This window comes from Trachemys scripta, chromosome 2 (assembly GCF_013100865.1).
Source record: "Trachemys scripta elegans isolate TJP31775 chromosome 2, CAS_Tse_1.0, whole genome shotgun sequence".
NCBI classification, from domain to species: domain Eukaryota; kingdom Metazoa; phylum Chordata; order Testudines; family Emydidae; genus Trachemys; species Trachemys scripta.
Genome location: NC_048299.1, coordinates 245,089,152 through 245,101,937, shown reverse-complemented (window position 1 = coordinate 245,101,937; position 12,786 = coordinate 245,089,152). Strand labels below are relative to the sequence as shown.

The 12,786-nt window shown below is 41.2% G+C and overlaps 1 protein-coding gene across 5 annotated transcripts in view; it reads right to left on the bottom strand.

The window, feature by feature from the left end:
- VPS13B (vacuolar protein sorting 13 homolog B) overlaps positions 1 to 12,786 on the bottom strand; it is a 948,921-nt gene that overhangs the window by 153,003 nt on the left and 783,132 nt on the right. For all 5 annotated transcript variants that reach the window (XM_034763372.1, XM_034763367.1, XM_034763371.1 and 2 more), the window contains exon 36: positions 4,099 to 4,506. In XM_034763372.1, the coding sequence (XP_034619263.1) occupies positions 4,099 to 4,506 (408 nt within the window). The remainder of the gene's footprint in view (positions 1 to 4,098; positions 4,507 to 12,786) is intronic.

Here is a 12,786-nt window from a genome sequence, read left to right as displayed (position 1 = left end):
CTTCTTTCCTAAAGTTACCTTTAAATGTATTAAATAAGGTGTTTTGAATGCAGTTCTTTGGAAATGTGTTTTTCAGTTATTGAAACTTAAAAACAATTTCCCACATTGCTGTGTTGGAATTCAATAGCTCGTGTGTACGTGATGTGTTTTTCTTCTTATAAATCAGGAAGATGCACTAATTTTAATAGGAGAAATGTGAAGAGAGTCTGTTGATCTCACTTTATTGTCTAGCTAGGGATATCATTCATATTAAACGATTAGCTTGCATTTTGATTAGATTCGGTACTATCGCTTTATTTAAAAGTGCTTGCCAAAAACGCACTAGAGACTTGAGTGTAGTTTACCGCACTCAAAAAAAACCCCAAACATAATCTGTCTCCTGGCACTGCCTGAAAGATTAAGAAATACAACTTTGTAGCACAATGTTTCTGAGGTAGAATGTTTCTGAGGTTTAATGTGCAAGTCAAAGTAAGTCCTTCTGGGAGGATGAAAACTCAGGGGGAAGTGATATACACTGCTGAGTTTGCCAAATTGCTTTAAAGTACAGTGACAGAACAGGCTTGGCTTTGATATATAGAAGCTTATGTGGACACCATAATGTACCATCAGAGGGATAAAGTATGAGTACGACAGAAGGAAAGTGACGGAAAGAAAGAGGATTAGAACACACAGAGAAGGCTAAAACTATGTAAAGGATATTAAAAATGCCCTTTACTCTACTCAGTTGCTGCTCTTTCCATACGAGGATTGAGATACGATTGGAAAAGCGTGGGAATGCATTCACTGTTCCTGTCTGTAAAGCAATTTATTTGTGGATAAATCAAGAATTTCAGCCTCTAGCACTTTCATAGCCTTTCATGTTCTATGAACCTTGAATTTTTCATTTTCAACTTTTAAAACAATAAAAAAGCACTGAAGTTTATTGGCCTGAGCAGGAATATTTTTGATGAAAAAGAAATAAATCACCTAGTTTGGCCTAGAACTCATACTTCTCAGCTACAAACCATTTTCTTTATCTCTTAAGCTACACTGCCAGCTGGCTAGGTCTGGCTAACTTCCAGATCATGTAAATGCACCATCTTATTAGTTTTACTAAGAGACTAACCAATACAGTTTATAAAGTGGTGTAAAAATCCTTAAACCTAAAGGGGAATCTATTTATGTTTGGCGTTCTGCTAATTCTACTTACGGTGTGAAATTCCTCACATTTTTGGGCCAGTCTACACAAGAAGTGCTACATCGGAGTAGCTGTGCTGCTGTAGTGCCTCTGATGCAGACACTCTATGCCAGGAGTCAGCACCTCTGGCACGCAGCTCGCCAGAGTAAGCACCCTGGTGGGCCGGTTTGTTTACCTGCCGCGTCGGCAGGTTCGGCGGATCGTGGATCCCACTGGCCGCGGTTCACCCTTCCAGGCCAATGGGGCTGCAGGAAGTGGCGCGGGCCAAGGGATGTGCTGGCCGTGGCTTCCCACCGCCCCCATTGGCCTGGAGCGGCGAACTGCGGCCAGTGGGAGCCGGGATCGGCCGAACCTGTGGACGTGGCTGGTAAACAAACTGGCCTGGCCCGCCAGGGTGCTTACCCTGGCGAGCCGCGTGCCAGAGGTTGCTGACCACTGCTCTATGCCAATGGAAGAGAGCTCACTCATCAGCATAATTACTCCACCTCTTCGAGTCCTTCTGGGACTTGTGTCACTCAGTGGGGTGGCTTTTTCACACCCCTGAGCGACATAAGCTCTATCGACATAAGCGGTAGTGTAGATGTGCCTTAAGTCTCACACCAGTGACTTTTCCGTCTGAGTGTGTCTGGGTGCCTAATTCCCATTGATTTTACTGATTTCAGTGGGAGTTAGGTGCCTAGGCACGTTTGAAAATTCCACCACATATCTATCTGCATCTCTAGGTACCTAAATACCTTTAAAAATCCAGTCTCTAGTACAGGGGTAGGCAACCTTTCAGAAGTGGTGTGCCGAGTCTTCATTTATTCACTCTAATTTAAGGTTTCGTGTGCCAGTCATATATTTTAATGTTTTTAGAAGGTCTCTTTCTATAAGTCTATAATATATAACTAAACTATTGTTGTATGTAAAGTAAATAAGGTTTTTAAAATGCTTAAGAAGTTTCATTTAAAATTAAATTAAAATGCAGAGCCCCCTGGACCGGTGGAAATCAGCTCGTGTGCCACCTTCGGCACGCGTGCCATAGGTTGCCTACCCCTGCTAGTATCTACTGTGGGGAAGTTCTAATTTGTCTCTCTTCTATGCATAGCACATTAGCAGCATTTCTTACAGTATCCATGTAGTCAGAATTCAACCCAGAATTATGACAAATTAATAATAAAACAGTAGCAATAGTTACAGTCAGGGCCGGCTCTAGGATTTTTGCCGCCCAAAGCAAAAACAATTTTGGCCGCCCCCCCCCTTCTTTAATTACCCCACCCCCGGCCCCGCCTCAACTCCACCCCTTCCCCAAATCTCCAGCCCTGCCTCCTCCCTCCAGGCTCTCAAGCCTAGGAGGGAGGGAGGGAGGGGGAGAAGCGGCGCCCACGCCGCGGCCACTCGGAGTCTCCCCCTTGCCCAGGTTTGAGAGCCTGCGAGGGAGGGGGAGACTCCGAGTGGCCGCGGCGCGGGCGCCGCTCTCCCCCTCCCTCCCAGGCTCTCAAGCCTGGGAGGGAGGGTGAGTAGCGGCGCGTGAATCAGCTGTTTCACGCACCGTGGCAGCAGCAGCGGAGGTGAGCTAGGGCGGCCGGGGCACATTTTTAGGGGCGGCATTCTGGCGCCAGCCATGCCGCCCCTAAAAATGTGCCGCCCCAAGCACCAGCTTGTTTTGCTGGTGCCTAGAGCCGGCCCTGGTTACAGTACTTTGCAATTTATCCAAGGCCCTCAAACATTTTACAAATACCACTAAGCCATATAACATCCCTGACAGGTACAGGAAGTACTGAAACTATTCCCTACATTTACTAATGGAGAAACAGAGGCAGAGACAGGTTAGCTTATTGGTTCAAGGCCACACAGTGAGTTCAAGGCAAAGCCAGAAATAGTACTCAGTAATCCTGAATTCCAGTCCCCAGTTCTAATTACTACACAATATGAAAAAGAATACAGGAGAGGGCAAGCTTGGCTTCTCTAAGGCTAGGTCTACACTACCCGCCTGAATCGGCGGGTAGAAATCGACCTCTCGGGGATCGATTTATCGCGTCCCGTTGGGACGCGACAATCAATCCCCGAATCGACGCTCTTACTCCACCAGCGGAGGTGGGAGTAAGCGCCGTTGACAGAAAGCCGCAGAAGTCGATTTTGCCGCCGTCCTCACAGCGGGGTAAGTCGGCTGCGATACGTCGAATTCAGCTACGCTATTCACATAGCTGAATTTGCGTATCTTAAATTGACTCCCCCCTGTAGTGTAGATGTACCCTAATACTGGTGAACTACTGTATAAAATTGTAGTTCTAAAATGTACAGAGTTTGAGTGGGTTTGGGGAGGAAGGTTGACTTTTTTTTGGTGGTCTACTGGTTACAGTAAAAGACTGGAAATCAGGATTCTTGGGGCTAGATTCTCCATTCCACTAAAGCCAGTTTGTGCTTTGTAAGCTGTGCAAAGTGCCTTAAAGTGATGGGAGAAAGCTAATGGAGAATTCCAGAACACTCTGCCAGCAGAAAACTGGTGGAGACAGCACTGCTATCTCCTGTGTCAGCCTTCCCCACCCCCTGGGCTAAACGGACTGGGGGAGAGGTGGGGAGTACAGGACAGAGAGTGGAGGGAGATGGGCAGAGTAGAGCTCTACTATCATAGGGAATCCTCTAGTATCATAGGGAACCTTATGCTAGCAGCATAAATTAGGGATGCCCCTGTGTAGCCATAACTTGTTCCAGGTCAGGCAGCCCTGAATCAGGAAACTGCAACCGGTTTACTGAGCTCCACATCAAACCCCAACTCCTACCTCAGAGTAGAGAATTAAGGTAATTGGTTCTGCTGCTAACTACTGTTACCTGGAGCAACAAACACAAATCTCTATCTCTCACTTTACCAAGCTGTAAAATGGGTAACATAATGATACTTATACAAATAAGTAGCATCTTTCATTGTTAAAAGCTCTTACCTGTAGTTTTATGTCCAGCTTTGACATTCAGACTTCCGTTGAGGGTTGATAAAGATGCTAACAGGAAAGGTTTATTCAGGTGTGGCATGGTTTCCATAGAAACAACCATTTGAGCAGTATGAATGGAAATCTTTTGAAAACAGGAAACAACTCTCCACAAGTTTTCTTGGACTGAAGCCATTTGCTCTCCATTAGCACTTACTGCAGGTGGAGAATCCTTTCTACTGGAACATTTGGGTGCTGATATGTCATCCTTGATTGGAATGCTATCAGCTGAAGAAGCAGCCTCCTTGCTAGTCTCATAGTCATTCGTCCTTATGATTTTCTTCAGGAAATGATTTATTTGATCAAGTTTGACAAAGCTCAGGTTTGCTTTCAAAGGCTTTGATATAGCCACATTTATGTCAGCTGCAGAAAAGATTTGAGAGAGACAAAAACATTATCAATTACTCATTTAGTGGAAAAAATAATTACCATTTATTTGAAGTATGGAGGGAGAATATTATTTCTCTGGCTGATTTTGACATTTCAATAAAATTACTAAAAACAGTGATCACTGTTTGAATGGAAGAAATCTAACTCAATCTTATTTTCTTGCTTCTGTTCAGGGATCATCACAGCCTTATGAAAAGACATAGACATAAACTCCAGTGTGTAGGAGGATAAATACATAAATCTGTGTGCATCAGACTGAAAATATATATTTCTCATTCCCTTGAGTTTTTGTCAAACAACTTTAGTGGTACTGTATATAAACTCTAAAGCTGACAGTGAAATTTTCACCACACTTAAATTGATGGATAATGTGTATACTTTTTTGGTTTTCTACTCAGTGGTTATATCATACTGTTTTAAATGTATTTTGTACTTAAATGTGAACTGTAAAGCAAACCTAAAAAATCAGTTATGCTTAATCTCTGCTTTGAGGAAACATTCAGGACAGAAATAATGTAACCTTTTATAAATATTTCCCCCCTCTGTGAAATCTTCTTGGTACTTCCTGCGAAATTATATTGATACTTCCTGGTTTAATTAAAATATCTCACAATGCATTATTTTGAGAAATCACAATAAAATGAATTTCATGGGTTGCAATGACATTTTTAATAGTTGTGATGTTATATTTCCGCAAAGTACCAAGACGATTATGTAGGTGGGCAGCAGAATTTTTTGGTTAATTAAATCTTATTTTTATGCTGCTGAACACTTCTCGGAGCCAGTGAGTTGGGGCTTTCAGCACAGGAATCCAGGTTTATCTCAGTTTTTATTGTCCTGGCCACACGATAAGAAAGACAGGGGGCAATGTATGTGGTTTAATTAAAACAGAACTTTACCCACTTAAAATATATGGGAATACCCAACAACAAATCATACAGTGCAGGCCATCAATATTTCTTTAATTGTTTCCCCTTACTTTCAGTCCTCCCCCTACCCAACCTGGTTCCACGTAGCCCATTACTGGGACCCTGCCGCGCTGCCCTCCCCTCATCAGGGCCGGCTCCAGGCACCAGCTTAACAAGCAGGTGCTTTGGGTGGCCAGGGGAGAGGGGTGGCACCTGCGGCAATTCAGGGGCAGCAGGTCCCTCACTCCCTCTAGGAGCAAATTTCCCCCAATTGCCGCCGCTGATCATGATCGCGGCTTTTTTTTTTTGCTTGGGATGGCAGAAATGCTGAAGCCGGCCCTGCCCCTCATATAAGGATTAAGGGGACTAGAAAAAAGAAGGGAGATGGCTCCCTACTGTACCAGACATTAGGAGCCCTAAACTCACTTCCCCACCTCCTTTAAGAGATATTTTCCTCTAAATCCCCTTCCAATCCATTTTTTTCCTGATAACTACATCCCTTCCATAATGAGTACCTGCACTGGGCATCTGTCAAATTTTTTAGTTATTACATTGTGACATCATAACCTATCCCCTCTGCCCCACCCCACCATGTCCCAGACCTGCTGTGGGGAAGGCGAAAAAACCCACCCCATCTTGGGACATCTGGCAGTGAGGGAAAAATTCCTTCCCAGCCCCCAAGTAAAAAGGAGACTAACATAATGCCCACAGCAGATCATGAGACAACCCGGTTCTACTCCTAATCAGTCTGTGGGAGGGTGGGTGTTGCCAGCCTGTTCACAGTGACAGAGGGCTTCTCCGCAACTGCCTGGGGTACAAGTAGCCCTCTCCCCCAGGTCATCTGGAAGGGCAATGTCTCCATACATATACCTGGTCCAGCTACTTCCTGTTCCTCCCTGCCCATCTAGGTAATTTTTCCCCTTCCTCCCCTTTTGTACCAATTGCAGAGGGAGCCGCTTGTAGGGGCAACAACCCCTTTTTGTCCAGTCAGCCAGACAAGAAGCCACTGCATACAGTTGCTGTGAGTACATTTTTGCCTTGCAGTTCAGCTTTCATTCAGTAATGAAGAATGAAAAATTGTAGTTGCCCTTTTAAGGAAAAAAGGTTATTTTTTTCTCTGTACAGTTCTTTTCAGTTACAGAGCACAATGCGATCACTTTCACTCATGCAACTCAGCTGTCTGAAATGTTCACAACAAAATACAAAACTGCCTGATTTTAGGTTTTGTTACAAGTTCATGTTGCAGACAGTTTGTTGAAAGGTTCACATAGGTTGATAAACCTTTAAATCAAAGTTGGGCCAAGTTTCAAGTTTGAAATGACCAGCTTGTTCTTTTAAGACAAAATCATTTGAGATTTGTGGTTTAGCCAGATGAACTCAGCTCTTCTGCTTCTCAGGCAATCTGAAACTTTTTACCTCAAGGGTAAAGGGCAGCAAGATTAGGTCCTTACACCACAATTCAGAAAATCACGTAAGCACACCCTTAAGTTTACCATTGATTTCAACAGGCTTAAGTACATGCTTAAAAGCTTTCCTGAATCAGGACCTTAGTCTCTAAAAGTAAAACTAGGGCTATTTTCCAGCAATGACAGGACATAAACTTGCTAATGGAAAGGTCGGACTTCCATTATCTCTTTAAGGAAACAAACGTGGAATTTGAAATAAAGCCTTCCTGGAAAAATATTATTAATGCTTCATTGGCAGCCGTTAGCTGTAAGTTACAGTTGAAAAACTATTTTAATTATAACTCACCATTTTAATTAATACCTTTCTGAAAAATTTTCCTTTTGTGCTGAAACTTCCATGTTGAACTGAAAAGTGTTACACTAGCTAAGACAGGTAAATAATAGAAAGGCACATATATAGGCTAGAAGGATGGGCAGAAAATAACAAAATAAGTAACAACTTGAAATAAACTGAGAAAGAAGGGCATGGTAAGTCACGGAGGTCCAGATTTTTAAAAGTATTTAGGCATACTGCACTCAGCGTTGCAATGCTTAACTGATTTAGGAGCCTAAATCTTAATTTTAAAAGGGATTTAGGTGCTAGAATCCTAAATTACCTTTAAAATTGAGGTGTAGGTTCCTAAATCAGTTAGGCATTGCAATGTTAGGTGCAGCAACACCTAAACACCTTTAAAAGTCTGGGCCCAAGACTAAATCTCTCTGATTTTCTCCAGGACTCTCCGTCCCAAATAAACAAGGAAATATTTTAAAAAGTAACAGGTTTCAGAGTGGTAGCTGTGTTAGTCTGTATCAGCAACAAGAATGGGGAGTACTTGTGGCATCTTAGAGACTAACACAATTATTTGGGCATAAGCTTTCATGGGCTAAAACCCACTTCATCGGATGCATGCAGTGGAAAATACAGTAGGAAGATATATATACACAGAGAACATGAAAAAATGGGTGTTGCCATACCAACTATAATGAGAGTAATCAATTAAGGTGGACTATTATCAGCAGGAGAAAAAAAACTTTTGTAGTGATAATCAGGATGGCCCATTTCAAATACACCTCTACCCCGATATAACGTGACCCAATATAACACTAATTCAGATATAACGCGGTAAAGCAGTGCTCCGGGAGGGAGGGAGTGAGGGGGGGCTGCGCATTCCGGCGGATCAAAGCAAGTTCGATATAATGCGGTTTCACCTATAATGCGGTAAGATTTTTTGGCGCCCAAGGACAGTGTTATATCGGGGTAGAGGAGTGGTTGACAAGAAGGTGTGAGTAACAGTAGGGGGAAAATTAGCATGGGGAAATAGTTTTTACTTTGTGTAATCACCCATCCACTCCCAGTCTTTATTCAAGCCTAATTTAATGGTGTCCAGTTTGCAAATTAATTCCAGTTCTGCAGTTTCTCATTGGGGTCTGTTTTTGAAGTTTTTTTGTTGGAGAATTGCAACTTCTAGGTCTGTAATTGAGTGACCAGGTAGGTTGAAGCGTTCTCCGACTGTTTTTTGAATGTTATAATTCTTGACGTCTGATTTGTGTCCATTTATTCTTTTGCGTAGACAGAGTCCGGTTTGGCCAATGTACATGGCAGAGGGGCATTGCTGGCACATGATGGCATATAGCATATTGGTAGATGTGGAGGTGAACGAACCTCTGATAGTGTGGCTGATGTGAATAGGTTCTATGATGGTGTCCCTTGAATAGATATGCGACAGAGTTGGCAACGGGCTTTGTTGCAAGGATAGGTTCCTGCGTTTTTGTTGTGTGGTGTGTGGTTGCTGGTGTACTTTTACACAAAGTAAAAACTATTATTCCACACTAATTTTTCCCCTACTGTTACCCACACCTTCTTGTTAACTATTTGAAATGGGCCATCCTGATTATCACTACAAAAGTTTTCTTTCTCCTGCTGATGAAGTGGGTTTTAGCCCACGAAAGCTTATGCCCAAATAAATTTGTTAGTCTCTAAGGTGCCACAAGTACTCTTCGTTCTTTTTTTTTTTAAAGTAAAAAATCTATTAGTAAATTTTCAAAAACGCCTAGGTTTTGAAGTGCCACTGGGATTTGGGTTCCTAAATCACCTAGACATTTTGGAAAATCATACCCTATTAGATCATCTTTATACATCAATGAAGTTGCACTTATGGACCAAATTCAAAATATTTGTTGGTGATGCTTCACAGTTAAGCACGTGAGAAACTAAACTGGAGGGGAGAGACCTTATTTTTCAAGAGCATATTTGACTATTGATGCTTTCCTGTAGCAGTATTTTCTATGTCTGCAAACAGCAAGAATAAATGCATCCTAATATACATGTTCCACAGGAGAGGTGACAAGATAAAATCCTAGAGCATTCTGCATGAGAGAGCCTTAAAGGAGAGATGAGTAATTGCCCAGTAGTACTCTCTTGGGATCTCTCAGACAGAGAAAGATATAGGGATAGATTAGTCAGAGAGATTGGACTGAGGTGCACTTGCGGAGCTGAGTAGGAAACTTGCACAGCACCTGTCTCATTATGTCTGTATTTAATTAGTGCTGTTAGTCACTTGTTTTCATAAACCCTGAATTCATCCAAAAAGCAATAAAAAAAAAGTTAGCACTAAAACACAGGAGCAAAGCAAGCCAGGGTAAGTGGATGGCTTCCCTGTTTTCCACACTGAAACAGTGTGTGTCACACTGCAAAAAATGTTGTCATGCCATGCCTGATAACATGACAAAGTTTTATATTAGGTTATTATTATACAGTGAATCAGGCCTAACAGAAATTGGTGGGTCAGCTAAGAGCATAATTGCAGAAAATATAACATTGGAGCCTTTACTGCAAATATTTTAACAATCTCATAATGACAAAGATTATGCAACAAGATTCTTTGGCATTTTAAGTAAAACATAAAAAATAAAAATAAAACTGAGCAATCTACGTGATTTTATTGTTTCCCCTTAACACTATGAAAGGAACATTAACATTCACTCTGAGAAAAACTTGTTTAAGTGATGGACAGAATATATATCAGTGGAGATTGGTGGCATCTTACAGCAGCAGATAAAGATCATAATGGGTGAAATTTTCAACCCCTTACTTGGCCCCTTCATGCCAGGTAAAAGGGCCATTGCATCATAAAGGAGCACTAAAAACCATGGATAGAGGTGGGAGAGAATTCCCCAGGTGCAAGAACTAAGAAAGACAGCTGCAGACTGTCCTTTGAGGACACCTTCACAAGCCATGGCACACGGGTGGGAAGCTATCTAAGTTACACTAGAATCAGGAGGGAGCAAAGGTGGCTTGCTTATAGCTACCTTATCTCTCTTCTGAAGGGCAAATTCTCTGCCCTGAAGCACAGAATCAGATTCAAAACAGGATATGCAATTCCCACCCCATCGTGGTCTGAGGCTTTCCCATTGCAAATAAACAATAAAGGGATCCTTAACGAACTGGGGAAAAGTGGACTATTCCAAATTACATAACTACATGCGAATAAACTGTATTAGAGGATCTCATGGAAAAATATTTTCTTCCAGTAAAAAGTGCAATTAATTAATCTGCTTTCCTGTTTGCTGTACTTTTCTCTCCATTCCCTTGCCTTTAGATTACCAAGTAAATCCAGGTCTGTCAGTTATTAGTTTCTAATTACCCTTCACAACTTTCTGAACAGCTACTAGGAAACAGAATGATGAAATGACTATTGAGTTAAAAGGAGATTAGACAAACATAAATAAATTACACTTATTATATGCTCCCACCACACCAGGAGATGACTTAACGGTGAAAGGAAAAGAATCACGTTGCAATAATGAAATCAGAGAGGGAATTCAGATCCCAAAGGCGATTCTATGGAGTTTATGTTAACGTATACCTTGTGGGGGACCAAAAATCAACTGGAATAGTTTCCTGAAAATTATTTCCAGCTATTTTCTCATTTAAAATGTTCCAACTTCACTTGACCCATTAGTCATCATATTACTTACATTTATTATGTATTTTGAAATCTATTACAAAAAACCCAATGGATTCAATATGGCCTGTTTTAACAAAATCATAACATCTATAAAAGAAAATGTATAAGCAGCACTCTGAAAATTCTGTCTGAAACAATTTCTTCCTTTGTCATTTCATTATTGAAGGTGTACCAAAAATAGGTGCAAATTTACAGCACTGACTATTTTCTTTCTCTGTGTAATATTTGTGTATGCTCTGTGTTGATGTCTTTTTTTACCATGAATTAGGGGTGACTGTGTAATTCAAAAGTGGCAGAGCCATGAATGAGTTGTGTTGGTCAACCCCAACAAATGGAATGAAAAATTCTACACATACCTGGACCAATCTGTTAAAATAATACCAGGCAATATTGTATTTCTTCTCCTGCTTAGCATTTCAAAGGTTGATTTTTTTGGTCAGTTTTCTCAGCAGTAGGTGTGCCATTTCCAATAGATCCTAACCTAGAATCCATGGCTAAGTTAGTTACTGGATGACTGTTTGAAATGCTGGGAAACTGACAGAACCATGACTATTTGCTTTTGGTAGATAAGAAATATAAATATATCTTAAAATTGAAAATATATGAGTTACATACTTCAGTTCTGAAAATATTAATATTTATACATGTTGTAGTATCCTTACCAATTACTGTGGAGATAAAGGCAATATACTTTAACTTGTAATGGAGATATCCCATCTCCTAGAACTAGAAGGGACCTTGAAAGGTCATCAAGTCCAGCCCCCTGCCTTCACTAGCAGGACCAAGTACTGATTTGGCCCCAGATCCCTAAGTGTTCCCCTCAAGGATTGAACTCACAACCCTGGGTTTAATAGGCCAATGCTCAAACCATTGTCACATCACATCACATCACATCACATCCCTCCCCCCTTGTACTTGTAATGCCTAGGTATCAGACAGATAGGTTTCACCATTACAAAGTCTATATTTGCCACAGTTATGACACAGTTATATCTGAGTACTACATTGTTTCCCCATACTTAGAATAGGAAAAAAGTGCCACATCCTGGCAAGGTGCTAAGTACCCTAAGCTCTGTTGAAGTCAGTGGGCTTGATCCTGAGACGTGCCAGAATTGAAAATATAATAGGTCATTATTTCTATTAATTTATATAGTACCTACAGTGCTAGGCTCTGTACATTTAATTTGGTGAATCAGAAAAGAAACCTCATGATGAAAAATACGGGTGTAAAAAAGTCATAGCTCTCATAAATATAGGATTTTTTCACAGAGCAGTAACGAGAGAGAAGCAAGGAGAAAGTAAAATGTGTTCTTTGCTGAGAATTTCTTTTCTTAGACCCAGAGTATCCCATGATCTTAAATGGATTTTCCCCTCTCTCCCAGAGGATTGGCGGAAAACCAGTCCTTTTACCCAGCTGGGACACAGGACTATCCCCTCTGAGTATTTTGCATAACACCACCTTCCAAAGCTGTAAAATACTAAACTTCTTCATAGCCACAAGATTTAATCCTACTATAAAGAAAACTAATATCTGTCTGGAATAGAGCTTTCAACTATTAGGACTGGAGAAGCACCTTAACTCTTCTAAGAAATAGTTATCTGATGGAGAGTTAGATTGTGGGAAGTGTTGGTTCCAAATGATACCAGTATGACTACTAGCTAGCTGCATTAGAAATCTGACAAATCAGTGGGGTTTCTAATATTAGATGAATAATTTGTAATCTTCCTCAGTTTCTTTTTCAAAATGAAGACATTCTAACATGACCCACCAGAAGTTGCAGTCTTCGTATTTGAAAAATGTGACTTTTTCTTTGTTTGCCATAAAGCCATATTTCTATAGCTGCTGCCATAACTGGGCTGCTTTTCTTTCTTGAGGGTGATCTGATGAACAATGGGTAGAGGTTGGCTCCCAATCTAGGAAGCCTGTCAGGG